The sequence below is a fragment of the Cheilinus undulatus genome, linkage group 21, assembly GCF_018320785.1.
Source record: "Cheilinus undulatus linkage group 21, ASM1832078v1, whole genome shotgun sequence".
Classification (NCBI taxonomy): domain Eukaryota; kingdom Metazoa; phylum Chordata; class Actinopteri; order Labriformes; family Labridae; genus Cheilinus; species Cheilinus undulatus.
The window spans coordinates 4,886,644-4,913,763 of NC_054885.1; the positions used below are offsets into that span (position 1 = coordinate 4,886,644).

Genomic DNA, 27,120 nt, shown 5'->3' on the forward strand with positions numbered 1-27,120 from the left:
AGGAAAAAGACCAAAAAAGGCGCAAAATCTGAAGGGACATGAGGTTCAAGTAATAACGACGTTTGATAACCCACTGGTTAACGTGAGATACAGCTAACGTTAGCATTGATTGCCCAAGTAGATTATTTACTGTTAGCCAGAAAATGGCTGAGGCTGATGATATTTTTTACAGTAATGTAATTCTATAAGCAAAGTGTAAACCCAAAGTAAATATTTGCTAGGAATTTTCTCAATGGCTCAAATAGTGGGGAAGTTTTGTTTGTGGAGATGCTAACATTAGCTAGCATTGCTCTCTCGCTAGCAACTCCTTAATGTCAAATGAACATCGAAATACAGAGTAACGGTTAGCTTAAGTCTTTTTGGGGGGCCTTTTCAAGCCTTTATTAGATATTGGATGACAGTGGATGGGCTCAGAAATAGGGACGGGGGGGGGGGGAGACATGCAATAAAGGGCCACAGCCCGAATTCGAACCCAGGCCGCCCGCGAACATGGTGTGCATCTTAAACCACTCGACCATCTGGGCACCCCTTAGTTTGAGACATTTGATGAATTTGTTCCTGTACAAAGCTGTTTTTGCAAAGCTTCTTTTTTGTACTTTTGACGCCGTTGATTACAGTTGCTGTCTTTAAACCATTTCTGTGTAGCTTTCCCCGTATGCTTCGGCTCATTGTCTTGCTGGGAAATAAAGCCGTAGTCCTCTTGCAAACTGAATAAGACTTCCCTCCAGAGTTTCCTGTATTCATTTTACCCTCTAACTTTACAAGCCCTCCAGGGCCGGCCGCCTGGAAGCGTCCCCTCAGCATGATGCTGCCACCATCGTGCTTCACAGTGGGGGTGGTGTGTTTGTGGTGACGTGCAGTGTTTGGCGTCCTGTCTGATGTCCAAAAAGCTCCATTTTGGTGTCATCAGACCAAAGAAGTTTCTCCCACTTGACCATGGAGTCTCCCTCATGACCTTTGGTGAACTCTGCTCTTGATTTAATCTGAGTTTTCTTCAACAGGGCCTAAGAACCCGGCCAACACTTGTATGCACTAGTCTCCTTCTTGTGGGCTCTCCTAGTTTGTGAGGACGGTCTCATCTAGGCAGATTTACACATGTACCACATATACCACTGTTGGTATGTTAATCTCCTGACTTATACTTTTCAATAACCTTTTCTCTGAGTTGCTTGGCATGTTCTCTTGTCTTCATGGTTTAATGGTAGCCAAGGAATACAGGTTAATACTTATTTTAAGCCTATATTTAGCCTACATGCTGGGCTAACCCATCCTTCAAAAACATAAGACCCACAAATGGCATTATTTTTTAAAAATCAGATTAATTAACACATTTTAACGTCAGCAAGTATAACAGTCTTTCGAAAGGACACTTGAATTATACTTTCAAATCAATTATAAACCATTAATACTATATATCGATCCTAAAATGAGCGGTTTGTCTCAAGCAACTCTACTGCTCGTAGATTAACTAGTGCTGGCGCGCCCTCTAGAGGACATGTTTGATTTTCACCGGAAGCTACGCAGCTCTGCTTCACACATGCGCACATAACGGTTGTAATGTCTCCTTTTTACAAGCGTGTGCTTACAGCCACAACGTAAACAAATATATCTGCTGCTTTGACACCATGTCAGGAAAATCGGAATTAAAAATCAACTCAAATTTCGCTCAGAAATATGAGAAATACCGACAGAAGGAAGAACTGCAGAGACGTAAGTGTGTCAATGCTAGCTGACGATGCTAACCCGTGAGGCTAAAACGTGGGGAAGCTCTGCTAGGTTAAAGTTGTTTACCTGTCTGTTGTGTCGTTATTGTGTGAAATATTCGTGGTTATTTTGTGTTTCAGTGAAGGATAAATACGGAGACAGAGGGGATGAGAGTGACTCTGAGTCTGAATCCAGCTCTGATGATAGTGAAGTGGTTAGCATCCATGCCCTCTCTATCACATCTACTGTATCTCAGTAACATGCTGTTGTGTGTTAGAGACTTTTACACCTTTGTTTTGGTCTGACAGGAGCTGGACCCTGAAATTGAACGGGATTTCTACAGAACATTGTCCCTGCTGAAGAAGAAAGACCCCAAAATCTATCAGACTGATGCTCAGTTCTACTCTGAAGGTGATTTTTATGTTGATTTCACAGTCTTTTTTATTCTCTTTAAGCTGCACGTTGATGGTGACATTTCTGCCTTTTTCTAGCCTTTTAAATTGAAATGTTTGGTAAATTTTCACGTGGGTGACAAATGCCAGGGCCCTGTTTTATCAGCAGCAGCTTAAGAAAACATCCTAGGCTCTGTCACATGATTGAAGATAAAAAAACATATTTACAGGGTTCCTGCAGATCATTGAAATTGCTTAATGATCTGAAATTGCACATTGGAATTGAAGGCTATAGATAGTCTGATTTTTACCAGTGAGAGGGCTTAAATTTTGGAAGGCCTTTTGACTAAGACATGCCCTAATCTATTGTGAAACATTAGTCAAATTCTCTAAACATCTGGGCTACCAAGTTGCCCTCTTAAAAATCCTTTCAGCCCACCCTTATGTTACCAGATTTTCCTTAAAAAAAAGCATGAATCTTCTTTTAGATAGTTAAACTGTTCAGAATCAGCTCAGCACACCTGCAAAAAGTGTTAGGATATATATGAAAATACTGTATATAGATAGAATAGAGGCACTAAATGTTCCAGAAATCATCAAATTTGGGCGTTTATGACCAAAAACATTTCTTTCTCCTGTATCATTTGGGCTGCACATTTGCACCACCGTTTTAGAAGCATCTTCAAATAAATCCCACGTCTTTTACAGCGTCCACCAGTGAGGAGAAACCTTCAACCTCAAAGAAAACGAAGCCCATGTATCTGAAGGACTATGAACGAAAAGTGATACTGGAAAGAGAAGGGTTAGTGACATACTCATGATTTCAGGCTATTTCTAAACATTTAATAACAGTATATCTGTATTAACCATGATTCTTCCATTTTATTTGAACAGAAAATATGAGGATGATGACGACAGTGATGATGAAGAGGCCGCCATGAGACTAGAGGTAAACTGTGGCCTCAGATGATGAGATCCTCATCAGTCATGGGTGCTTTAATAATCATTGTTCTCTTTTAAAGAGAGCCGCCTCTCCGAGTTACATCCAGGAGCAGAAGGAGCTGAAGGAGAGGTAAGACTGAAACAATATAAAAGTGTACGACATGAAAACATAGCTTAAGACTTCTAACTGAAACTGAAACCATGTTTCAGCTTCCGTAAGTTCATCCAGGACAGTGATGAAGACGACGAAGGCAGCGATGGAGAGAAAGACTCTCGGCTGCTCACCAGGAGGATAAAAACTCAGGAGGAGAAGGTCTGGAGATGTTTTTGGGAACTTATTGTCTTGATAAGGAGAATGTCTTAGAGCGCCTTTTAATCCGATGTGTTTGTAGGATAAAGAAGAAGCGGACTACATGGAGTGGCTGAAAGGTCAGGCAGATCTCGAGGGTCCAGAGGAGGTGAAGGACATGGTGAGTGTGAGAGAAGATTGTAAGAGTTTGTTTCAGAAATCCAGAAATGTGCTTCTTTAATCATTTCCTGTTTACTTTTCCTTGACTGATCTTGATGAAAACATGACACAAAGATAAAAGATGTAGATAAAAGGTTAGGAAAAGACTGCAGTGATATGGGAATCCTACTGCACTACTGTGTAAAAACAACAAATTTCCACAGATGGACTGCAAAATATGCATCTAGGGCTGAAAAGATTCCTCGAGTAGTTTGAGTGACTTAACTAAAATAAACTCCTCAAGGCACTCGAATTTGCCTCAAGGCTAACACCCTCCTGCTTTGGTTCCATTTAAACTGGTGTGAACGCGGGTACGTTTGCCAGAAAGCACCAAAGTTCTGAGCCAGAGCCAGAACCAGAAAACCTGAAAACATTATATTAGGAATATTTTATTTTTTCAAGATGTACTTTTTGGGCATTTTGTGCCTCTATTAGATAGAGAAGGATAGTGGTCAGATTCGGAAACAGTGACAAGAATGAGGAGAGACATGCTGCAAAGGGCCGCATCCGAACCCGGGCCGCCCGCATACATGAGACGTGCCCAAAACCACTCAACCATCTGTGCGCCGGAACATTTCTAACCAAAAAGAAACAGCCTTTTTTTAATTAGTCCATTATGTTTGCAAAGATTTGGGAAAGCCTCGTAGAAGCCTTGCTGTGCCTGATAATATACATTAGCTGATAATGCACATGCATTTTAACTTCTATGTGGATTTTCATTTATTGTGCATCTTAATGTACATTTTATAAAAACCCTAAAAGAACATAAATCCATATTTTACTTTGTTTTCATATGATAAAAGCTAAATTTGCAGGTTTTCCTGTGATAAGTTAGTTCCATTGAGCTTGAGACATTGCATGCACACATTGTTCCTGTATTGATCTAAATATTTTTCTTCAAATAAAAACCAAAAGCATGATGGAAGATTCAGTTTGAGATGCTTATAAACCTGCATTTTCTTTCTGATGTGACAGAAATATTTAAGAGATTACTGGAACGACCCTGAGCTGGACGAGAAAGAGCGTTTCCTGAGAGACTACGTCCTCAACAAAGGATACCTGGATGAGGACGACGATGGTGATGAACGGTGGGTTACTATCTGTTAGTTTGTTCTCCTGGTGAAATTAAGGGGACATAAAACACTAGTTTTACTACAGAGCTATTGTAGCAAAATTATTTGCAAATGCGTACAAAGTTCTGTACACAAAACTGAAAATGCATAGATATGATTTGCAAATTTGTGCAAAGATCTGCAAATGCGTGAACAAATCTGCTGCCTTCCGTCTGTGTGATGCCCATGCTGTGAGGAAGGCAGCCCTGCCTGTGAGCCTGCACTGAGGGCAACAGAACCCAGTGCTTTTACACTTACAGATCTGAGTACACATGTGCAGATCATGCACGGCATAAGTGTTGGAGAAGTCACGTGTATGACAGCCAGTTCAGTTGTAACTGATGTCTTGTGAGCATTTTGACAACTTAAAGCAAAAAAGAGTGAGTTTTCTCAACCACAATGAACTGAGTCCACAATTACACATCGGTCTACACATTTGCAGATTAGTGCACGCGTTTGTAAATCTTTGCACAAATTTGCAAATTTTCACACTCTCGGTACACACATTTGCAGATTTGTGTACAGATCTTTGTATGCAATTGCAAATAGTTTTGCAATAATAATAGCTCCATATTTTATTAGAAACCAAGAAAAATCCACCTCTGTCCCCAGAGATATAAAGCATCTATCAGGCGAACATTGCAGAAGGTTTCAGATGTTGCTGCTGTTGTTGAATCTTTATTAAGGGTGCAGCAAGATCATAAACCCTCAGTTCCCTTATCAATCATGTAGTACATAACATTTAAAATAACAGAAGGAAAATCCCCCATCAGTCAAGTTTTGTTTATTGTTTAATGTGATAAATAAGCATGTCTTGCTTTGCAGAAAAGGTTTATCATGCTGCTGACATTCATCATTGTCTCTATAGTAAGGTTTTCTAATGTTGTTCTGACTAATTTAGTGTTTTTAGAGATTCTTGTGCATTGATAAGTACATAAAAAACTCCACAGATCAACACCTTTTGTATGAACCTTTCCAAAGCTGTCAAATAATCAGACAAAATCAGATGTTTAAGGTCACATCAGTCCCAAAAAGCCCCCCCCCCCCAAAAACTCTGAAGGGATAAGAAAAGCTTAGATGCAGAATAATCTAGAGACTTATCTCTGGTTCCTCTAGGATCCCTACTTATGATGAGGTGGTCCAGGATGACGTGGAGGACTCTGAAGAGGAAGGGGAGACATTCTTGGAGCGCCAAGCGGACTTTGAGAGAAGCTACAACTTCCGCTTTGAAGAACCTGACGCCCAGGAGATCAAAACGTATCCGCGTAACATCGCCACGTCTGTGCGCTCCAAAGACGACCGCCGCAAACGGAAGAGAGAGGAGGTGAAAGAGAGGAAGCAAAAGGTGTGTAAACATTTTAGTCTAACCAGGCCTGGAAATATAAATTTAGATCTCCATTCATGAGCTGACCAGGCCCGTCATGTTTGAATTTCAGGAGAAAGAGCAGAAGCGAGAGCAGCTGAAGCAGCTGAAGAACCTGAAGAGGAACGAGATCATGGAGAAGCTGAAGAGGCTCCAGGAGCTGACGGGGAACGAGCAGCTCGCCTTCAGTCAGGATGACCTGGAGGGAGATTTCGACCCACAGCAGCACGAGATGCTCATGCAGGTCGATAAGACACCTTCACTCTTACTTTTGATCATTTAGGACAAGAAATGACCTGATATTGGTGCTTAGGACTTAGGACTATATTTGTAGTTATCGACAAAGCAGGTATCAGAGTCGCTTTATTACCTCCGCCAAGGAGGTTATGTGATCGGGAGGGTTTGTTTGTTTGTTAGTTAGTTTGTTTGTTAGTTTCTTAGCAACATAACTCAAGAAGTTGTGAATGGATTTTGAGGAAATTTTCAGGAAATATCAGAAACAGCATGATGAATAACTGATTAGATTTTGGAGTGATCCGGATCACCGTCTGGTTTCAGGAATTTTGTGAAGGATTCTGTACTATTGGGAGATAGGGCTAATGGCGGAGGTCTGTGCTCTCCGAGTGCTTTTCTAGTTTTTAGGATTATGGTGTCATTTTTTAACGAGGGAAGCTAAAATGTTGCTTAGATGTTTAAATGCTGTGGACAAAGAATCAATCAGTTCATTTGGCTGCTGAGTCTTGTAGTTGCAGGAACGCCTCTTATTCAGTCGCCGTTTAATTTGACATACATGCAGGATTACTTAAGTTTTTCTGATCGCTTCATAAAGATAAATTGCATTTAATTTTTCCTTTTCCTGTTTTTATTTGATCTCATTGACTTCAACATCCATGTTTTCCTGTTTTCAGAAGTTCTTTGGGGATGAATATTACGGAGAGGAAGAAGAGGAGAAACCTCAGTTTGATGATGATGATGAACTGGAGGGTAAGATGTTTTTATGCTGGCAAAGTTAGCAACATTTAAAGGCGATTAATGCCACAACAGGCAGTAATATACTATTTATATATGTGCATTTCCACAATAGAACAGTGGTTCTCAACGAGTATGAGACCAGTCTAGGTGTGCCGTGGGATATTACTAGACTATACAACAAAATTGAGCATTTAGCGCTGGTTCAGGCAGGCTGCGGTGTCGAGCGCTGCCATTTCATTGAGATAAGCTGATCTCATGCTAAGCTTTCTATTGGCTAAATGCACTCCTGCCGCGATATTTAAATTGTTCTTGCTGCCTACTCTTCGCTGTGCCCTCTGCAAGCTTCTTTTGCAATCCTCCTCCACCCCAGCTCCTCCATTATGCTAGATCTGACTTGATGTCATTCTGCTGTCACTGATGCCCGCTCTGCTCCGTGGGTTTTGTGGCTTCTCTCCCGGCCTCAGGCTTTTCTTGCACAGGTAGAGCGGGAGCATGTGCTGATCCTGCTTTCCATGAAGACTCGTGGAAGGGGCAGGGAGATCTTAAAACAGCCAGAATAAATGCACAATAATAGCTGCTAATAAAATAGAATATCATAACTGCAGACTATGTGTTTTTTGACTGAGTGGTGCTGACTGAACTAAAGATACTGCAATATGTATTAAAGAGGCTGTTTTGAATGGATATGGTGTGCCTTGGGCAAGAAAGGTTGAAAACACACCATAGACTGTATAAAACATGGACGCAGTCGGCCAACCTTTGGTTTCTAAAGGGAAGTTTTGAAGACCAATGATGGAGGTTGAAATATCAGAAATGCTAATTTAAAGACTTCTTTAGAAGTAGATGTTTACTGGGAGCTTTTACAGACAAAGAAAAGGCAGGAATTCAGGGATTATGAATTAAACCTCAAAAACCAGACCAAAAAGACAAGGGCAGAATGCAAATTAAAAATACATACTTTCAAAAGGCAGTTAAAAACTGAATAAATACAAAAAACTAGAAAAAGGAAGAGTGTGTTATCACAAACAGGCGGATAAGGTGTACATGCAGGGCTAAAATAATTCAGCAATATCAGGGTTGTGATTGTATATTAATGGTGAAATTGTGGTTTTTACAGAGCATTGGAACTGGGACACATGGACCGGAGAGAAAGAGGAGGAAGAGTACGATGGAGAGGAGTACGACGCCTCAGAGCCACACTGTGACGATGAAAACTTCAATGTGAGCAAGATTATTTTCACACCGAGTGCCATTATTATACTGGAGACCACTTTTTTAGTTTTTAAGTCCTGGTAAAGGTAGACCCACTCACCAGGAGAGTTTATTTTGGGTACAGATGGATGCCGACTTCGACCCCAGCCAGCACACAGCCTCTAAAAAGAAGAAGAAAAAGGAGAGGAAGAAGATGAAGAAGGAGGATCTGCCTCAGATGGGCAAAAGGAAGAAAAAGTCTCATTTTGCAGAAATCATCACCAAAGAGAAACCTGTGTTTGATCCACGTAAGTGTCAGTACAACAGAGCCGTCCTGGATTTTTAACCCCATCAGACACAAATACAGTCATAAGATGTTTCTGCAGCTACAATATTTGAACAGTTTAATTGATTTATGTTGATTTATCACCACAGTGGGATGTAACTAAACAAGATAGGACAGGAGACTTTCAGCTCTAATTTAAGGGGGTTTCAGAAAAATATACCATTTACCATTTTTGAATTAGAGATGTTTTATTCAGACGTCACTCTATAAACACAAGTTCAGGCTCCTAGGGTCCAGAGGGTCAAACAGAGTACTTCTTTGTCATAGTCTAACTTTGGTTTGTGTGTTTCCAGAGGAGAAAACCTTCGAGCAGTACCTGGATGAGTACTATAAACTGGACTATGAGGACATCATAGACGACCTCCCCTGCAGGTTTCGTTACAGACAGGTGCTACCCAACGACTTCGGCCTGACCACGGACGAGGTGAGGACTTAAATTTGTGAACTCAGATTTTCTTCATAGTTTGCAGAAATGTCCACTCTGCCTCCGGGACGAACTGATCAGGTTTTGGGGGTAAAAGCTCCTGTGACCTCAAATATTTCAAGAATTCATTGAAGGATTTTTGCTAAATTTGGCACCAAGCTACACTCAGACCTGAGGGTGAAGTGATTATATTTTGGAGGTCAAAGGTCACTGCTGCTACTGTAGAGTTTCAGACAACAGGCAGCTATCTGGGATGCCTGTTGAAAAGCCTGACACTTCTGGCAGAGTGATTAGTGTTTGGGGTGTGTGATCGTGCTGGTTAAGAATTGAAGGATGCTGAAAGTTCAAAACCGTCTGAAAGAAACGGCGTACCAGGCCGACTGAATATATCTGACATTCTTCTGGGAAAGCTCCCATGGAAAACTTTCAGGAAGGGCTGAACTTTTCAAAAAATCTTCAGAAGGTGATTGAAGGAGTGTTCACAATTATGACGAGCCAATCAGAGTGACAAATGACATTGTGCGCATGCACTACTCTTGTGCAGGCCACTGCTGCTTTAGATTGTTAATGGCGGAGCTTCATGTAAGATTGACGCCAAGGCCGCTCTGTGCAAAAAACAACTTCTGTGCCTAGACAAGCTTCCAGTGGGTCTCTTTCTGCTTGTTTTAAAAAGAAATAGATTTTAAAAAGAATGTCCAGATCCATTTAAACTGCTGCTTTCCAACAGCTATATCCGAGCTAACAGCTACAACGGCGGCAGCCCCTATTAATCATCAGAAAACCCCACCGTAACGATTGCATATCCATGCCGAAACACAGCGGGAGAAGAGTAAAACATCTTTTCTGTCATGGAAAGCTTTAAGTGTTGCCCTTAGCGCTTGTTTGAAAAATAAATGCTGTCTCTTTCTGACTAAAGTGCTGCTGTGGCTAGTTCTTAGCTAATCACTCCACTAGCAGCCTTTGTATACAAGCAGTCACACAAGAAGTTACCCTTTCCCCTTAACTATCACATAATCGTGGTGAAGCAGGTCAGCAAAGGAGTGAAAACATCTTTAATAACATGAAAAGCTTTTAGGGTGTTTTAATTCTTTATTTCATACAGAAACATGCTCCAGTTCTGGTAAAACTGACGCAATGCTAAAGCTTCATCCGAGGTAATCACAGCCATTACCGAGAGCTTTCAGAACAAGTAAACCGCCCATAGCGCAACTCTGTATGAACGTCACTCAGTCAGTCAGTCACACACTGACCCGTGTGTAGGGCTGATCTCAGCAGACAGCCAGAAACACCACAAAACACAGATCAGAAACCTCCGTAGCCTGATGCATCTCCCTCCAGTGCCTTCAGTCTACTTTTAAAGCAGTTTAGAGAGACCAGCTCTCCAATGCATACACTTTCCAACACACTTATAAATCCTGTGCCGACTAATTTATAAAGAATTTAACCATTTAACCATGTGCATCCCTATCATAGAGGTATAATGGTCTGATGGTAGTTTAGTCTTCTGCTTCCATGGGGCGTGACCGAACCACTGGGCCATCAGTGCCCTGTTAATCACCCATTTTTAATGTAAATAGGATCATTTCCTGAAGAGCACGCCCCGAGACTCAGATAAAGACACCCCAAACGACTTGAGAATGTAGCACGGCAAATTTTAAAAAGTGACCAGTTGTCTCTGACTTTTACTGTTATTTCAGTTTTAATAGTTTTTGCGATATTTTTGCAGACATCATTCTTAAAGCTTTATTGAGCCAGCTGGTGAGCCAGACTTGGTAAAGGTTGCAGCTTTTTTTTTGTGGATTATCACATTTTTTTGCTCTTTTATTCTCTTGTTTTGAATGGTTTTAAATGCTGAGTAGTAGAGCTGAATGATGTGCAAAAATAATCTAATTGCAATCCTTTTTTCCTATATTGCGATTGCATATGTGATTGTTATTGGGTTCCTAACTTATGAATTTTTCAACAAATTCAAGCAATAAATCTCATGATAACATAACCTGCATTCTGCCAGGAACACTCATCATACATTTAACCATTTTATTGGAAAATGAATGTACAGTTTTACTCAGCGGAGAAGCTCAAAAGATTCTTCCTGGGTTTGTCAAGCAGCATGCTTTGACTTTCCAGGGAGTGCATGGCTAGAAATATGAAATGATACGTTTATGACAATGTGCATTGAAAATAATGACGTTATTTCAGAAGTAATTAATCCATAGTAGCTTGACTCTGAATACGTGTTAGCTATAAAGGAGGAGGCTGGGGTGGAGGAGGTGAAGCTTTGCTAGCAGCAGCAGTCTGGTGCGTTAGCATTAATGCTGGCAGGGATTAGTGAGAAAGAGAGAGGTGTGAATGACTGTGGGAGCTCATTGTGGCTGGGGGGTATGACTTCTGTGAAGTAACGCCACGTTTCAATGAACAGGGCAGAACAATAATAACAACAAAAAAAAAATCTAATTGCAATTATTTTTGCTCATACTGCAAATTTGTTATCTGTTGCTTTATTGAAGGAAATTATCATTTTATGTAATTTGTTTTGATGAAGAAAAATGTACATAAAACAAGAAAAGGAGGATTTTTTTTCAGCCATTAAAAAAAAAAATTGGCACTTGAATGTTTGCATAATGTGCTGCAAAAAAGGAATTTATTAAACAGGTATTTTAAAGCATTTTAAGTTAAAGAAATATTGCAGCTTCTGGGATTTGTAAATTGCAGCACGCCATTGGTCTTGAAATGTGAAGATGTGCAGTTTTAAAGTGCAAATGACCCAGTCTAGAACAGAGAAGGTTTGCTGAGCAGTTATTGGACAGCCATTACACGAAGAAGGGGTTTCAGCAAGCAGATGTAGGAGAGGCTGAGTGGATGCTGGTGAAGGATGCTGCTGTGATGAGGGTTTGTTCTGATCTGGTATTGGTTTCTCTCCGGGGAAAACTCTGACCAGAGAATGATCTGACGTTAATCTTCTCTCTGAGCACATCACATGCTTTAAAAAGCCAGCAGACCATGTGGAGGGTTAATAATCTTTAAAGCTTCTTTAAAACTAATGAGTGACTGTTTTTTTCTTTCTAGATTCTCAAAGCGAATGATAAGGAGCTGAACTCCTGGTGCTCTCTGAAGAAGACCTGCATGTTCAGGTACCAGCTTCAGCTAAAGTGTGACATCTGTGCTGTTATCCAGGGTGAAGTTATCAGCTAATGCATGCTCTGTTTTTAATGTTCTTGTAGGTCTGAAAAGGAGGAGATGAGCGATTTGAAGAATTATAAAATCAAAGCTCAGAATGAAAGGAAGAAGAAAGAGATCCTGAGCTCCATCTATTCAGAGTGAGTAAAACTAAAAGGAAGTCAGTGATTAAAACTTTGTTTTACTGCAGGTTTTACAACTCAAACATTAAGGTTCAAAATTGATCTTAATTGATCAATAAACATCTGAATTAACTCTACAGGGAGGATCAGGAGGCCACAGATGGGAAAACCAAAGTGGGAAAGAAGCGCAGAGACCGTCTGAAGAATACTGAGAAAGAAAGCCGAGCTGAAGAAGACGGAGACCCCGCATCTGCCGTGGACTCTACGAGAGAAAGTCTGGCTCAGGCTCTCCGACAGGACGAGGGCGAAGAAGAGGAGGAGATCATGGTACCTGTGAAGAAGAAGCAGAAAGTAGAAGAAGAGCAACCCCAGGTGGTGGTTAACGATGAAGATTCAGCAGATAAAACTAAAGAGATGAAAGTCAGGACTGAGAGGCCGAAGTGGTCCAAGAAGAAGCACAAGCACGCCATGGTTAAAGGAGCCGGGGGGTTGAGAATAGGCGGGCGGGAGTTCAGCCGACAGAGGCTGAAGGCGTACGGTCTGAACCCAAAGAGACTTTTCTTCAGACAGCTGGGACGACAGAAACGGAAAGCTCAGGAGAAGAGAGAGAAGCAGAAAAACAAACAGTGAAAACAGCTTTTATGGTCCAGGAATTAGATAAAGAAATAATAAAATTCACTTTTTTCACCACTGAGAAGAATTTAAAGAAAACATTTTACTGATAGCAAAAATGTGATTTTTTTCCTCACATTGTTTGTAAAGTTTATACCAACATAGTGGAAATAAAGCAGTGTGCTGAACAGATTTCTGTTCTGTAATTGTGCTGTAATTTTATTAAACCAATTATTTCTGACAAAGTCTGTCATAGAAAGTGTCTCATTTGTGATTGATTGTTCAACACGTGTCTCTCTGATTCAAGTGAACTTTGAACTGTGTGAAAATTGTCCAAAAATGAAGAATAAGATTTTCTTTCCCACTGTAACTCTGCTGAAATGCTGAGATCTTTCTGGATTAGTGTTTAGTCTTGAAAAGATCTGACAGCCTAGAGTGTTTGTGCATGATTATTGTTATCACAGTAGCAGTGACACTCTGTGCATTTACATGACCACATAAAAGACTGTGATTATTTTTGCACTGAGTGGTGCATGAAAGGTCTGCAACAATGCTGCAGAAAGGCCTTTATGTTTACAGTACTGCAGTTATTCCACTTTGTAGAAGAACCTTTATTTAAAACTTTTTTTTCCAGTAGCTAGACTTTAATTTTGGTGTGTTTTGCAAACTCCAAGTGTGCTTTCATGTGTTTTGCACCGAGGAGAGGCTTCCATCTACTCCATAAATGGTGATGGTTGTCCCTCTGGAACTTTGTCCCATCTCAACACAAGATCTCTGGAGTTCAGTCAGAGTGACCGCCAGGTTCTAGGTCACCTTTATTACTAAGACTCTTCTCCCCGATTACTGGCCGGGTGACCAGCTCTTGGAAGAGTCCTGGTTGTGCAAAACGTCCTCCATGTGAGGATTATGGAGGCCACTGTGCTTCAGAGCTGTAAAACTTTTTTCTGATTTCATTGTCAGCTGTGAGGCCCTCTCTAGAGAGGTGTGTGCCTTTCCAAATCACGTCAACAGTGATCCAGAAAAATGGGAGAAACCTGAGCTAAATTTACAGTGTTAATGCAAAGGTTCTTAATACTTGAATCAATATGACATTTCAGTTTTTTATTCTGATTAATTACAAAAAAAATGAAATTCTGTTTTCACTTTGTCATGATAGCGTACTGAGTTTAGATTAATGATAATAAACATGAATTTAAACGGCTGTAGCATAACAAAACGAAAAAAAGTAAAGGGGGTCTGAATCAGTCTTAATTTTGACAGCTATTTTTCGTGTCAGTCACATTTAAGTCATTTCTACCCTTTTTAGTTTTTGTCAGTCTTTGAGAGTATACTCGGTATACTCCTCTGTTTATTCAGGTACAGCCTGCACTACACCACTGCTTATGTCAATGTGATATTTCAGTTTTCTATTTCTTATAATTTTTCAAAAATTTCTAAAATTCTGTTTTCATGTTGACATGGTGGGGTACTGAGTGTAGATTCATGAAAATAAAAATGATTTTTTTTTTTAACTGTAGCATCAGGCTGAAATATAAAATTTATACAAATATATATATATATTAAAGGGGGTCTGAATTCTTTCTAAATGCTAGTCTTTTTATTTTTTGTCATGAAAACTCGAAAACATTTCAGTCTAGTTTTAGTCCATAAAAAGTCCTCACATTTTAGTCTTTACTTTTAGTCCAAGCACTTATTTTCTTTAACCATATACATTAAATTTTTCTATGCACCCTGTCAAACCTGGGCTCCCAGCTTTCTACAACTAAGACATACAGATGCATTGTTTTTTGACAGATTTACCCACAGTGGAGAACTATCATAGATTTTGAATGTCAGACAAAGCTAAATTACATTTTTGTCTAGTTTTAGTCATCTTAATGAAAACTAAACACCTTTTAGTCATACAATCTATTTTTGGTTAGTCTTGGTCTTGTTTTTTGTCACGGGAAAAAGGCTGTCGACAAATATATTTAGTCAGAGTTTTAGCCAAGAAAAATTAACACTGATCTGAATACTTTTGTACATGAAAGTAGGCAACCTAATACGACTGGATAATTAGGGCCACACAAGAGAGAAAAAAAAAGAATACATTTTTCTTTGACATTACGAGAATAAAGTCGTAAATTTCGATTTTTTTCTTGTAAATTTACGACTTTTCTCGTAATATCACCTCGTAATATTACAACTTTATTCTCGTAATATTATGACTTCATTCTCATAATATCAAATATATATATATTTTTTAAATGTTTTTTTTTTAATCTTTTATTTATTTTTTAAATTTCTTTTATTCTTCCCGTCCTAACCTAAAGAGCTGAACAGACAGGAAATAAAAGATAAAATCCATAGACTGTAGAAAGAATAGATAAGAAATATAAAGATACATTTTATGAAGTTAAAATCTTAAAAGACGACAACGATGCAAAAAAAAAAAGACTAACTTCCTTTGTGTACTGTAGTTCCCGGTTTGACCTCCAGACCTGTAGGTGGCGGCAGCGCGCCGCAGCCTCGTTCTCTAACAGCGGGAAAAGAACAAGAAGAAAAGTTTGTTTATCTTAACTGCTCCCTCTGATAGAGGAAACTTTAGAGGTCTAGTAGCAACATCCTGCTTTTGTTAAGCCGTTAAAGACGATTTTATCACAGAAACTTATAGTTATTTGAAGTCTTTAAGTATCTTGTGGACTTTCAGAAACTGTAAATCTCGGTTAAAGCAGACAGAATGGCCTCAGAGGAGGACCTGTGCTGTCCCGTCTGTAGGGAGGTTTTCAGAAACCCGGTGTTTTTATTTTGTTCTCACAGTTTCTGTAAAGACTGTGTTCACCGCTGGTGGAGTCACAAGACTAAGAGAGAGTGTCCTGTCTGTAAAACCGTGTTTTCAGGCGGCAATCCTCCGTCTAACCTGGTTTTAAAGAACCTCTGTGAAGCATTTTTATTAGAGAAAGACCGAAGAGCCTCAGAGTCTCTCTGCTGTCTCCATCCTGAGGAGAAGCTGAAACTGTTCTGTCTGGACCACCAGGAGCCGGTCTGTCTGATCTGCAGGGACTCGGAGAAACACCATGGACACGGATTCAGACCTTTGGGGGAAGCTGCTCAGGAACCGAGGAAGAAACTTCTGGAAACTCTGGAAAACCTGAAGGAGAAACTTAAACTTTCAGAGACCGTTAGAGTCAATCTCGATGAAGCCAAAGAACACATTCAAGTAAGATCGTCGAAAAATGTTGGGACACCTTTAGATACCACAATGCAATCTCCTTTGAATGAATCAGTTCATCTGGTTGCTTTGATTTTTCACTAGTATTACAATAAAGTTCGTTAAAAGCATCTAATTTTTAAAGCTAATTTAACAGGAGAAAACCAGTCTAGGTCTGGGCAATATGGCCCAAGCACAACATCTCAGACTATCAAACTTAAATTGTTTTTTAAATGTTTGATCCATCTTAAATAAGCAGAAATCACTCAAAATAAGCTTTGCTTTAATTTAATCAGTATGATTTAAAAAGGCAAGCTGAATTTCTCTTCCAGGGGTAAATTCTAAGTAGTAAATCTGTCTTTAAAGGTACACTGTGTAGTTTCAGATGAGTTGCATGAACACTAATGCTGGCAGCCATGTTGTTTTTGTCGCTCAGGATAGGGGAAGGTTTGCACTACAGGAGCCCAATGCAAACAGAGGAGAGAGCTCAAGCTGTTGTCAGGGCTTACCTCCTCACCTGCAAATATGGAGAAAGAATGGCAACATTTTTTAAAATCAGCAACATTTGTGGGAGAAGTTATTAAAAGGGGTCAAAATGAGTGAAAATTTGCAAACGTGGGTACAAAAAGAGGTAAAATTTTGTCCAAATTGTGGAAAAAATTGCAATATTGGGTGGGAAAAGTGGTTCAAAAGTGGCACTAATAAATATTTCCAGCATTAGAACCCAATAATAGTGTGACACACTTTCAGCTCCAAAAAACAATGAAGACATCAACCAACACAGGATGTCTAGATCATCTATTACAGGGGTGTCAAACTCGATCACAGAAGGGGCCGGATTCTGAATTCAGGTCTAACCTGAGGGCCTAACAGGGTCCACATTAAACAAACTCATTAGTTCAAAAGGTCAAAACACAAAATTAGATGTTAAGATAATGCTTTTAAAAGGCAAATATATATAAAAAGAAAGTCAAGATCATGTTTTTAAGGCCAAAAGATGACTTGAAATTTAAAACTGTGAACATAAAAGGTACAAGTATGAGATAAAAAGTCAAAATTATAAATTGAAAAGGTCAAAAAATGAGATAAAAAATCAAAGAAATAATTTAAAAAGCCTAGATACTAGCTAAAAGTCAAAATAATAAATGTACAAGGTCAAAATATGAGATAAAAAGGCAATTATAAATAGAAAAAGCCAAAATATTAGACAAAAGTCAAAATATAAATTGACAAAGTCAAAATATGAGATAAAAAATCGAAATAATCAATTTAAAAAGCCTAAATATTAGCTAAAGGTCAAAATGATAAATGTAAAAGGTCAAAATATGGGATAAAAAGTCAAAATAATAAATGTAAAAGGTCAAAATATGGGATAAAAAGTCAAAATGATAAATATAAAAGTTCAAAACATAAGATAAAAGTCCAAATAATAGATAGAAGTCATAACTGTGCTATGCAAAATTGAAAATATAAAATGAAAACACAAATAAATTTCCCACATTTCTTTTTATCTAATTATTTTTACTCTTTATTTTATTTTATTTTTTACATTTTTCTGACTTAAGGATATTTGATATCATCAAGGTTAAGTTTACATTTTTATACTGAAGGAAATCTGCAGACCTTATATTTTAGGGCCAGTTATAATAAGAATAGGATATAACTGTACCACGGGCCAGACTTGGCCCCGGGCCTTGAGTTCGACACCTCTGGTCTACTATATTTGTAAGCTGTGGAATCTATACATTTATGTAAATTGTTTAAATCGATCAGGGTTATATAAATAATCAAGAATCAGGATGAAAAGGTTGAGACCAGTCATCATGTGATCAATAGTACCCAACAGTAACAAAGCCTACAGGAACTACATCTACCTCATAAGAAAGGTTAAATAGAGAGAAAATATCGACTTTTAAACTCTGGCATCATGACAACCCTTCATCCAGGTCCAGGCTCGACATACAGAAGCACATATTAAGGAACAGTTTCAGAAGCTCCGCCAGTTTCTGGAGGAGGAAGAGGAGGCGAGGCTGTCCGCGGTGAAGGAGGAAGAGGAGCAGAAGACTCAGAGGATGACGGAGGTGATGGAGGCTCTGAGCAGAGAGGTAGACGCTCTATCAGAGGCGGTCAGAGCGACTGAGGAGGAGCTGAGGAACGACGACGTCACATTTCTACAAAACTACAGAGCTGCAGAGCAGAGAGCCGAGCAGCGCCTCCTGCTGGAGGATCCACAGCTGCCTCCTGGAGCTCTGATGGACCAGGCCAAACACCTGGGCAACCTGGGCTTCAACATCTGGATCAAGATGAAGGACATGGTCTCCTACACCCCTGTCATTCTGGACCCAAACACAGCTGGTCCAAACTTCATCCTGTCTGAAGATCTGACCTATGGGAGAGGAGAGTGGGGCAACAAGACTCCTGACAACCCAGAGAGGCTGGCTGTCCCACGGTGCGTCCTCAGCTCTGTGGGCTTCGACTGGGGGACCCACAGCTGGGACGTGGAGGTCGGAGACAGTGAAGGGTGGTCTCTGGGTGTGTTTGCAGAGTCTGGACCCAGGAAGGGAGACATAGAGGCGGCTCTGTGGAGGATACGCCTCCAAAAAGGTCAGTACAGAGCCTACTCACCTATTTCTCCAACCGTTCTTCTCTCATTGAGGGATCGGCTCCTCAGGGTCAGAGTGAAACTGGACTGGACCAGAGGGAAGCTGACGTTCTCAGACCCTGACTCCAATGAAAACCTTCACACCTTCAGATACCCGTTCACTGAGAAGATGTTTCCGTTTATCGGATGTACTGACAAAATAAAGATTTTACCTCGAAAGGTGCAAGTGACTCAAAAAAAAGATCCAGCACACTCCTTAGTCAGGAGATAATCGTTACTTTATACAAGGCTGATATTTCAGAGACTATCATAAACTGGACAGAGGTTATCCAGAATATTCAGTACCTCACATTTTAAGACAATCATTCTGCTGTTTAGGTTTGAAATATTCTCATTTGGGAATATTGTCAATGTTTTTGTGCAACTGAGGTAATGTGCAGGAGATTCCCTGCAATTTTTGGGAATTGGAAACAATAAATATCTCAATACTTTTATTTTTACTGCATGGGATTTAAAATATATTGATACATTTTTATTTTACAAAATCGATTTTACCTGATTAAAAGATGGACAACATGAAAGCTCCCTAAAAGTGAAGCCAAAACACAAGGAGCTCCCCCTACTGGCTGACTATGTCAAAAACGCTGCTTCCTCCATGTTAACAGATGGGACATTGATCGAACTTTAAAATCAGAATATAAATCTTAAAAATGTTTCTCATTTATGGTTTCTGTCATCTTAGTTGGTTCTTCTTATGCCGATTAAACCTCAAGTTTTCCTTTTTTTATTTCTTAATAGTTTAGATGTTACATGGCTGCAGAATTTGAAATGTTTTTGCTTTTAATTATGTGATAACAAATTTTACATTTTTATTCCTGAGGGAATAAAGGAATTTGGGGCGATACTGTGACAATGTGAATGAAGAGTTTTAAAAATGAGAGAATGCTCAGAATTCTTAACTGTGCCTTCTTCTATTTTCACTGCTACTAATTTAAAATAACTATTTTTAACTTTGAAGGGCCTTTTACACAATATAACAGGGAGATTTTGAAAGTATAATTTATGGATGTACAGAAGTGACTATATTCACTGTATTGTTTTACATTCTTAACTTGCTCCTTTAACATGTCATTTTATTTTTCTTTGTATTTAACTTTAATCATCTAAATGGGTGTTGAAAAAGGAGACCAGAGCTATGAGAAAGAGATGTTATGTATATGGTGTTTGTTGTCTCCCTAAAACAATTTTTTAAAAACAAGTTTCATGTGTTTAATCTTAATTTCCACCTTTAAAGAAACTGGAGTGACTATAAATCAGTGTGTCTACCTGTGGCATTTCTAAAGTTTTTTTGTTTTTTTTTTAAATACAATGAAAAATACAGTTTTATTGACATCTCCATGATATGGACTGAAGCACATGTTTATAGATATTTTAAAAAGTTTTAGATTGTTAGCCAGGTTTTTAAATTAACATTAAAATCATAACAGAAGTTTATGAATATCAGTTTGACTTCAAAAAGTTAACAACATTTAGGAATTTAGAAATTCTGCAGAGCTAAAGTAGGACACAAAAACCTTTGCAGGCCACATGTTTGTTAATGTGTTATGATTTTTTTTAAATCATAAATGTTAAAATGTGTTAATGCAATGCTGCGATATACCTTAAAAATTAGATTACAACACTAAATCATTGTCTGAACATGGACTTTAGCCCACAAATTTTATCAGGATACAGAAAAATAAACACCTAGTTATAAGAAAAATATGTAATACTATAGAATGGTAACTATGGTGAGGAAACATGTTAGTTGTTTATCTCCAGGACTGGGTTAGTGGTCTATTTTCATAAGATAGACTGAGGACGTTTGAATATACATAACTTTATTTTCGAAAAGAACTACCACAAATGGCATGTCCCCCTAAAGGAATTATATTTTTGATATCTTCCTCTACAGTTCTTTCCAATGAAAAGAGCTGATGTGGTTTTGTTTGCTTTGAATGTCAAAACATTTGCCCATCCTCCAAATTAGCCTGATAAAACGCCTGAACGGTAGGTGGCGGTGTGCTTTGAAGCTGCCACTGAGAGTCCGCCAACAACCAAAGAAGAAGAAGTGTTGCGCGGTCTGATTTGAATCCCGGAAGAAGATCCGTCTGGTAGGTTATCTTGTTTTCATCGACCAGAAACAAGTCAAAGTAATTTTTGAAAACACAAAATCGATTTTTTGAGCTATAAATATTGTTTATTATTTGTATCGGTGCCATTATCACCGTACCATAATGAAGCGTTATGTTTGGTAACGCTGTAACTACGTGTAACTGGCGAAGCGGCATGTAAACAAAACATACTGAGAGTTTTCAACCATTTAAATCACTGAAAATGTTACAGATGTCACAGTTTGATTGTAAAAAAGAAAGCGTAGATAATACATTGCCGTTTAAATTAACGTACGTTTATGAAACCCCTTGGAACTGGTGCAGTGTTACAATTTAAATTGTGACCGTGTCAATTGGAGACTTTCAGCCGACCTTTGAATCGTTTGTAACAAAACCCGAAGACGAGAAGTTCTCAAATAAGCTCCCCTTTTCTTCAAAACACGTAAAAATATATTCTGAGATGTTTCTAAAATTAAAAGCCGATCAAAGGGTCACTAGAAAGACTCCTCACGTCCTCAATGACGGCGCTGAAAGTCACCGGTGAACACGGTAACGCATTAAACCATAACAGCGCCTCTGTAAACTTGCATTTGAAGCCTTTTAGAGCCGTTTAGGCAATATCTGAACACTTTCCCCGCTCAGATATAAATGAGATCAGCATGGATGTGAATGGAAAGTTTTCAGAAATCGCGTCAATAACTTTTTGGTAATCAAAACAAATAATTGCTCTATATTGATGCCTGGGGCTTGTATTTAGTTGGCTGTAGTACTGAAACAAGTTTAGATTTGTTTGATCCTTGCATATAAGGTATCTAAGATAACGTCTGGTTTCATGACATCTCCGATCTTTAGTGTTGTGATAAGGACACTCTAGTACAGGGGTCAAACTCAATCACAGCAGGGGCCGGATTCTGGATTTAGGTCTAACCTGAGGGCCTAATAGGGTCAACATTTACCACAAAATCAACCTCACCAGTAATAAAAACAAACAAAAACAAAAAAACAGCACTGATGATAAATCATTTGGAAATTCAATAATGTAAAAATGATAAGTGGAAAGCCTCAAATCTGAGATAAAATTCCAATTTATTGATTCAAAAGATCAGAACATGATATTAAAAACAGAAAAATGATGTTTTCAAGAGCAAATATATGAGGAGAAAGTTGAAATCATAAGTTTGAAAGGTCAAAATATGAGATCAAATTTGAAATCATGAATTTAAAGTCAAAATATGACTTAAAATTTTAAATTATGAGTCTGATAGGTCATAACATGCCAAGCCAAAAATTAAGAGTTAAAAATGTAGACTTTGATGAGTTATGATGAGTTAAAATCAAAATTGGGAATGTAAAAGGTCAAAATATGATATAAAAAGTACAAATTATTCATTCAAAATGCCAAAATATGAGAAAAAATTGAAATAATGTTTTTAAAAGTCAAAATATGGGATTAAAAAGCTAAAGTAAGGAGTTGAAAAGGTCAAAGTATGACCTAAAGTATAAAATCGGGAATCGTAAAGATAAAAATGTTACACATAAAGTCCAAATTCTGGGTTGAAAAGGTTAAAGTTTGAAATGAAAAGTCAAAATCACAAGTTTGAGTTGTAATCTTGAGATGCAAAATTTAGATATGAAATAAAACAGATGAATTTCTTTCCCCACATTTTGAGTTTTTATGAAATCTCTTTACTTTTTCAGATTTTTATGGCTTAACAAGGATATTTTAAGTAATCAAGTTGAAGTTTACATTATTATACTGGAGGAAATCTGCAGACCTCATACTGGTGGGCCAGCTATAATACAAATATGATATGATCTTGTGGGCGGGATATAATTGTTCCACGGGCCGGATTTGGCCCTCAGGCCTTGAGTTTGACACCCGTGCTCTCGAGTGTTTGTTTAACTATGTGCCTCACTCAGGATAAAAACTCTCTTAATGAGTCTCCTCTTGTTCCCAGTTTCACCACCATGTCTCAAGGAAGTAAATTTCAGGATTTGGAGGAGATGGCCGAGACCTTGGTGACCTTCATCAACAGTGGACAGCTGGAGCAGCTGAGACGAGTTAAAGATAAACACCAGGCTCTTTCTGACCAACATTTAGAGACCAAAAAGATCGTCACACAGATTTTAAAAGGTTAGTTAGAACACATTTCCACCAGAGAAACTGTTCATCAAACTGCTTTTAATTTCAGGGTTACTGTGGGTGTAAGAAAGTCGTACATCTTCACTTCAAATTTTAAAATAAGGTCAGGAACCACCGACTTGCATAGTAAACCAATTAACAGCATTAAATATTCAAATAGAGTTAGCATTTGTAAATGACAGGCACAGACAACAGCAGCTTCAAAAATCCCACCTCTCCTGAAGACAAGTTGGAGGCAGCGAGCATCAGGTGGTTCTCCTTTGTGTTTCAGATGTGGCTCAGATCGAGGAGAGTGCCGGTCAGAGGCTGCTGGACATGGAGGAGGAGAAGAAGCAGAGAGAGATGGAGCTGGACGGTCTGGAGGAGCAGCTGAGGCAGTGCTCAGCCAAGAACCAGATCACAGAGTCAGAGCTACAGTATCCTTTTTAACATGCGTTAACTGGTGAGACATTAAACAAAAAAAGTTGGAATTCTTGGATTATTTCACCCTCCTCTTTGCCGGTTTCCTTAATCCCTCTGTCAGATTCCTGCAGAGAGAGTTTGAGAGTCTGAGAAACGCTGAACATGAGCTGCAGACTCTGCAGGACGAGGTGGACGAAGACACCACGGAGGTCATCCCCTCTGCTGTGTAAGCACTCACGGTTCAGTGCCTTGTTTTTGCTGTCGTTTCAACTTTCTGTTTGCAACCAATTCTCCCCTCTTGTAGATTGATAAAGTTGTTTTTCCATCTACCTGTCTCAGGTACGTGGCAAAGGTGTACTACCTGATAACAAAGATCAAGTGGGAATATGACACGCAGCCCAACATCTTAAGGGGAGGTAGGGTTTATTCTTCTGCCTCTGTTTTGTGTGTGTCTCTAGTTGTTTATGGCTCTAGATTCTTAGCGTGTTTTCTCCTCTTACAGTTCATTACGGTGCAGATTTAGCCACGCCCATCAACATCGACACGTCTGTGCGGTCTCGGAGTGACATCAGCGACCAGCTGTGGGGCTTCGTCAGCACAGAATGGTAGATCATGGAGGGTGGCGGTGAAGTGCAGAGGCGCTGTGTATATTTGTTTGTTTGTAGACATGTTTGTTAGTTTTTTTTGTCCTCCATAACACTTACACTGTTTTTAATATTAAATATCTCACATATGTCATTAAGAGCATGTTTTCTTATTGTATTATTCTGAAAAAAAAAAGGGTTCCACTGAACGTTTTTAGACAGTTTTATTATGTATATTGTTTAAGACACAAGCAAATACCTGCCAGCATCCATCCATTTTCTATGCCGCTTATCCCATTGGGGGTCGCAGGGGTGGGTGGAGCCTATCCCAGCAGTCATTGGGCGAGGGGGGTTACATGCTGGACTGGTAGCCAGTGAATCACAGGGCTGACACAGAGAGGCAGACAACCAAGCACGCTCACACTCACAGCCAATTTAAAGTCACCAGTTAACCTAACGAGCATGTCTTCGGGAGGAAGCTGGAGTACCTGGCGAGAACCCATGCAAACTCTGCACAGAAAGGCCCTGACCGGGAAGACCAAGAACTTTCTTGCTGTGAGGCAACAGCGCTAACCCCAGATCCCTTCATGCAGCCTGCTGCCATCATTTAGGTTTTAAAATACAGGAGGTCTAAAACTATTTCCAGCGTTCAGGTGTAATTTTTACTTATTGGGATAGAATTGTTTCTTTTAGTGACAGAAAATAAAAAACTGCTCATCTGTAGAACTGCCTAACTGTCTGGTTAGGCAAACTACAAATCTAACAAAGGGAAACTCTTTAAACACTGTCACTTCTGAAATGAATAAATATGATGCTAAGTAGAAGCTGTGTGTGAACATGATTCAGAAACATGGCCATCTTTGGGCCATTTAAAATGGACTGAGGCATCATGGAAAACTGTTCTGTGGTCAGATGAATCAAAATGTAACATTCTTTTTGGTCCCAGTGTTTTTTAACTGGGGCTGTACCTGTAAAAGCAGGCCTGTCTCCAAACAGGAAGTCATTTACCCTTAGTTGAGCCAGTAGAATAATTCAAAATAAAACAGTTTTAAATGTAGTGGTGGAATTTTAAAATTCAGTAAAAAGGATGTGATAATTGTGTGCAACAACAGAAATTGAGAATATATTCCTTTGTACTCAAAATGTCCTTTTGATTGAGAATAACCAGCTTTCTCATAATCATTTGACAAAGTTTTAATCTCCTCCTTGTCATCGCTGTCTTTCTGTTAGAAAAGAATGAAGCCGAACAGATGAAAAAGGAGACAGTGCATTTTATAGCTGCAGCATTATTAGGTGTTGTATTAGCCACTAGATGTCGCTGTGGGTCTTTTGTTCAGTGCACCATGGCATCCCTCACAGAGAAGTAGCCTTCTTCAATGCAGTCCTTCAGATACAGATCATGTTTCAAAGTCATAATCACATTAAAATATAAAAACTGTTTATAAGTCACATTTGAGCTAAAGCTGTTTTTCACTAAAGATGAGAGGCCCGTCCAGCTAACTTTTTAGAGCCTCTGTAAGCCTTGTAGAAAGTTTTCTAAATCCAAAACTCCCTGCCTCGGCTGAAGCTCTCACCTTAATGCAGTTGTTGCTTCTGATCTGCATCATCCTGCAAAGGCCTTTTTCATGAGTCTCCCCCAATGTTTCACCCTCTAACACACAAAAACGTGATTGAAGTCAAACAATCAGGACATGCTTGCTTTCTTAAAGAGCCTGCAGAAGAGCTCTGCTGCAGTTTTTAGGTGATAAACTCATAAGAAAAAAAAACAGATAAAACTAAACATAAAAACAGCAAAAGATGATTGATTTTGTCATGTAAAATGCAACACGCTTATGCAACATGCAAGAGTAAAAAATACATCTGGTCTTGTTTTGTTGAATGATGTAGTTTGGAAGCTGGTTTGGTTTTTGGTTCTGCAGACCGACAGTCTTCTGTCAGAGGAGAACATGTGTCACATCAGCTTAGCATCAGAAGAACGGCTGTTCAATTCTATTACCAGGACGGCATTTTAAAATCAGAACAGAATAAGTTTTCTGTGTTGTACAAAAAGGGGAGCACAGTATTTTCTACACTAGTTCAAAAAATATAAACTCTTAAGAAAAATGACTTTAAAGACTTCTCATTGCACTGCCAGTGGGTTCTTATTTAAAACAATTAACAGAGGTTAGAGTAACAAGCCCTACCCACCTCTGTAGCTCACCTCTCATTTCTAATGGAGGACTGTATTCAGCAAAAATATCTCTCAATGAGGAGTATTTACTAATCAGTACACCACGATTTTGGTTTCACTGATGAATTTCACATAATGTAGGAGAAAAGCGGTTAAAAGTGCTCTTCCTGTTTAACGCTGCCAGAGCAATCCGGGATCACTCATTAATCAGCGAAGGTCCTCGCCATCCAGCTGCCAAAAGGTTCCCAAAGTCAGGAGCCATAGCCACCAATATTTGGTAACATTGTTGACACCGATCTAAAATTGCAGGCCGATTTCTACACATGGTCTGATTTGCACAAAATCATTGGAAAACCTTGTGCTTCTCACCAGTTTCACTTATTTTTCCAAATATCGCCAATGCATTTATGCAATTAAGACATTGATTTCTGTCTTTTGGTTGGAAAATAAGGCATAAATCTCACTTGAGCACCATTTAAATCAATAAACTTAACCAATGCAATACAACAAAAAATTTAAAGACCTAATTGCCCGATTTGGGGAGATTCATTGCTTTTAATTAACCAAAATTACAGGCACACTCCTGCACAGTTATGATGAGAAATTTTGGAAGCGAGGGTGAAACTGGCAAGAAGCCCAATTTTCACCTGTTTTCAAAAAGTTGCCAACATTTTTGCGCAATTTTTTATCATTTGTAAAAATCATATAATGTTGATATCTGTTTGATACCACAGCAACAAAAATAGAAGTCATAGACGCCCAATATTGGGGCATTTTTTGTTTTCAGTTATCCAGAATTGCAGGTGTACTCCCACACAGTGTCTAAATTGCACAAATTCATTGGCAACATCAGGACAAGTGGGTGGAAACCGTCACTTCTCAAAAGTTTCACCTATTGTTTCCAATAATGCCAATCAAAGTGTGCAGTTCAGACATTGCTCTCTTTCTTTTGGTTAGCATAAATGTTATTTGATGACCACTTTTATAAGTTGTAAATGAAATCCTGTTGAA

At 39.0% G+C, this 27,120-nt stretch overlaps 3 protein-coding genes and 1 non-coding gene across 4 annotated transcripts; all 4 read left to right on the forward strand.

The window, feature by feature from the left end:
• Positions 1-1,544: 1,544 nt before the first annotated feature.
• kri1 (KRI1 homolog) lies at positions 1,545-13,124 on the forward strand. Its single transcript, XM_041777732.1, has 18 exons — positions 1,545-1,710; positions 1,845-1,918; positions 2,013-2,115; positions 2,805-2,898; positions 2,991-3,045; positions 3,119-3,168; positions 3,249-3,351; positions 3,431-3,508; positions 4,522-4,634; positions 5,775-6,003; positions 6,095-6,265; positions 6,930-7,005; positions 8,111-8,214; positions 8,330-8,492; positions 8,824-8,954; positions 12,021-12,085; positions 12,176-12,271; positions 12,394-13,124. The coding sequence occupies exons 1-18, from the start codon at positions 1,626-1,628 to the stop codon at positions 12,881-12,883; spliced, it is 2,280 nt and encodes a 759-aa protein (XP_041633666.1). The 5' UTR covers positions 1,545-1,625; the 3' UTR covers positions 12,884-13,124.
• Positions 11,830-11,926, forward strand: LOC121504025. Its single transcript, XR_005991409.1, has one exon. It is a non-coding gene; the product is annotated as a Z30 small nucleolar RNA (small nucleolar RNA).
• Positions 13,125-15,441: 2,317 nt separating the features above from the next.
• LOC121503638 (nuclear factor 7, brain-like) lies at positions 15,442-19,854 on the forward strand. Its single transcript, XM_041778143.1, has 2 exons — positions 15,442-16,064; positions 18,002-19,854. Exons 1-2 carry the CDS (start codon positions 15,585-15,587, stop codon positions 18,926-18,928), a joined length of 1,407 nt encoding a protein of 468 aa, XP_041634077.1. The 5' UTR covers positions 15,442-15,584; the 3' UTR covers positions 18,929-19,854.
• Positions 19,855-20,747: 893 nt separating this feature from the next.
• Positions 20,748-24,099, forward strand: spc24 (SPC24 component of NDC80 kinetochore complex). Its single transcript, XM_041778204.1, has 6 exons — positions 20,748-20,810; positions 22,769-22,944; positions 23,225-23,369; positions 23,477-23,581; positions 23,695-23,771; positions 23,858-24,099. The coding sequence occupies exons 2-6, from the start codon at positions 22,779-22,781 to the stop codon at positions 23,962-23,964; spliced, it is 600 nt and encodes a 199-aa protein (XP_041634138.1). The 5' UTR covers positions 20,748-20,810; positions 22,769-22,778; the 3' UTR covers positions 23,965-24,099.
• The last annotated feature ends 3,021 nt before the right edge of the window (positions 24,100-27,120 follow it).

Coding starts and splice junctions, on each gene's coding strand:
- kri1 (XM_041777732.1), top strand. CDS start 1,626: ATGTCAGGAAAATCGGAATTAAAAATCAACTCAAATTTCGCTCAGAAA. Junction 3,509..4,521: donor CAGAGGAGGTGAAGGACATG/GTGAGTGTGAGA, acceptor CTGATGTGACAG/AAATATTTAAGAGATTACTG. Junction 7,006..8,110: donor TGATGATGATGAACTGGAGG/GTAAGATGTTTT, acceptor TGGTTTTTACAG/AGCATTGGAACTGGGACACA.
- LOC121503638 (XM_041778143.1), top strand. CDS start 15,585: ATGGCCTCAGAGGAGGACCTGTGCTGTCCCGTCTGTAGGGAGGTTTTC. Junction 16,065..18,001: donor AAGCCAAAGAACACATTCAA/GTAAGATCGTCG, acceptor CCCTTCATCCAG/GTCCAGGCTCGACATACAGA.
- spc24 (XM_041778204.1), top strand. CDS start 22,779: ATGTCTCAAGGAAGTAAATTTCAGGATTTGGAGGAGATGGCCGAGACC. Junction 23,582..23,694: donor GAGGTCATCCCCTCTGCTGT/GTAAGCACTCAC, acceptor TACCTGTCTCAG/GTACGTGGCAAAGGTGTACT. Junction 23,772..23,857: donor GCCCAACATCTTAAGGGGAG/GTAGGGTTTATT, acceptor CTCCTCTTACAG/TTCATTACGGTGCAGATTTA.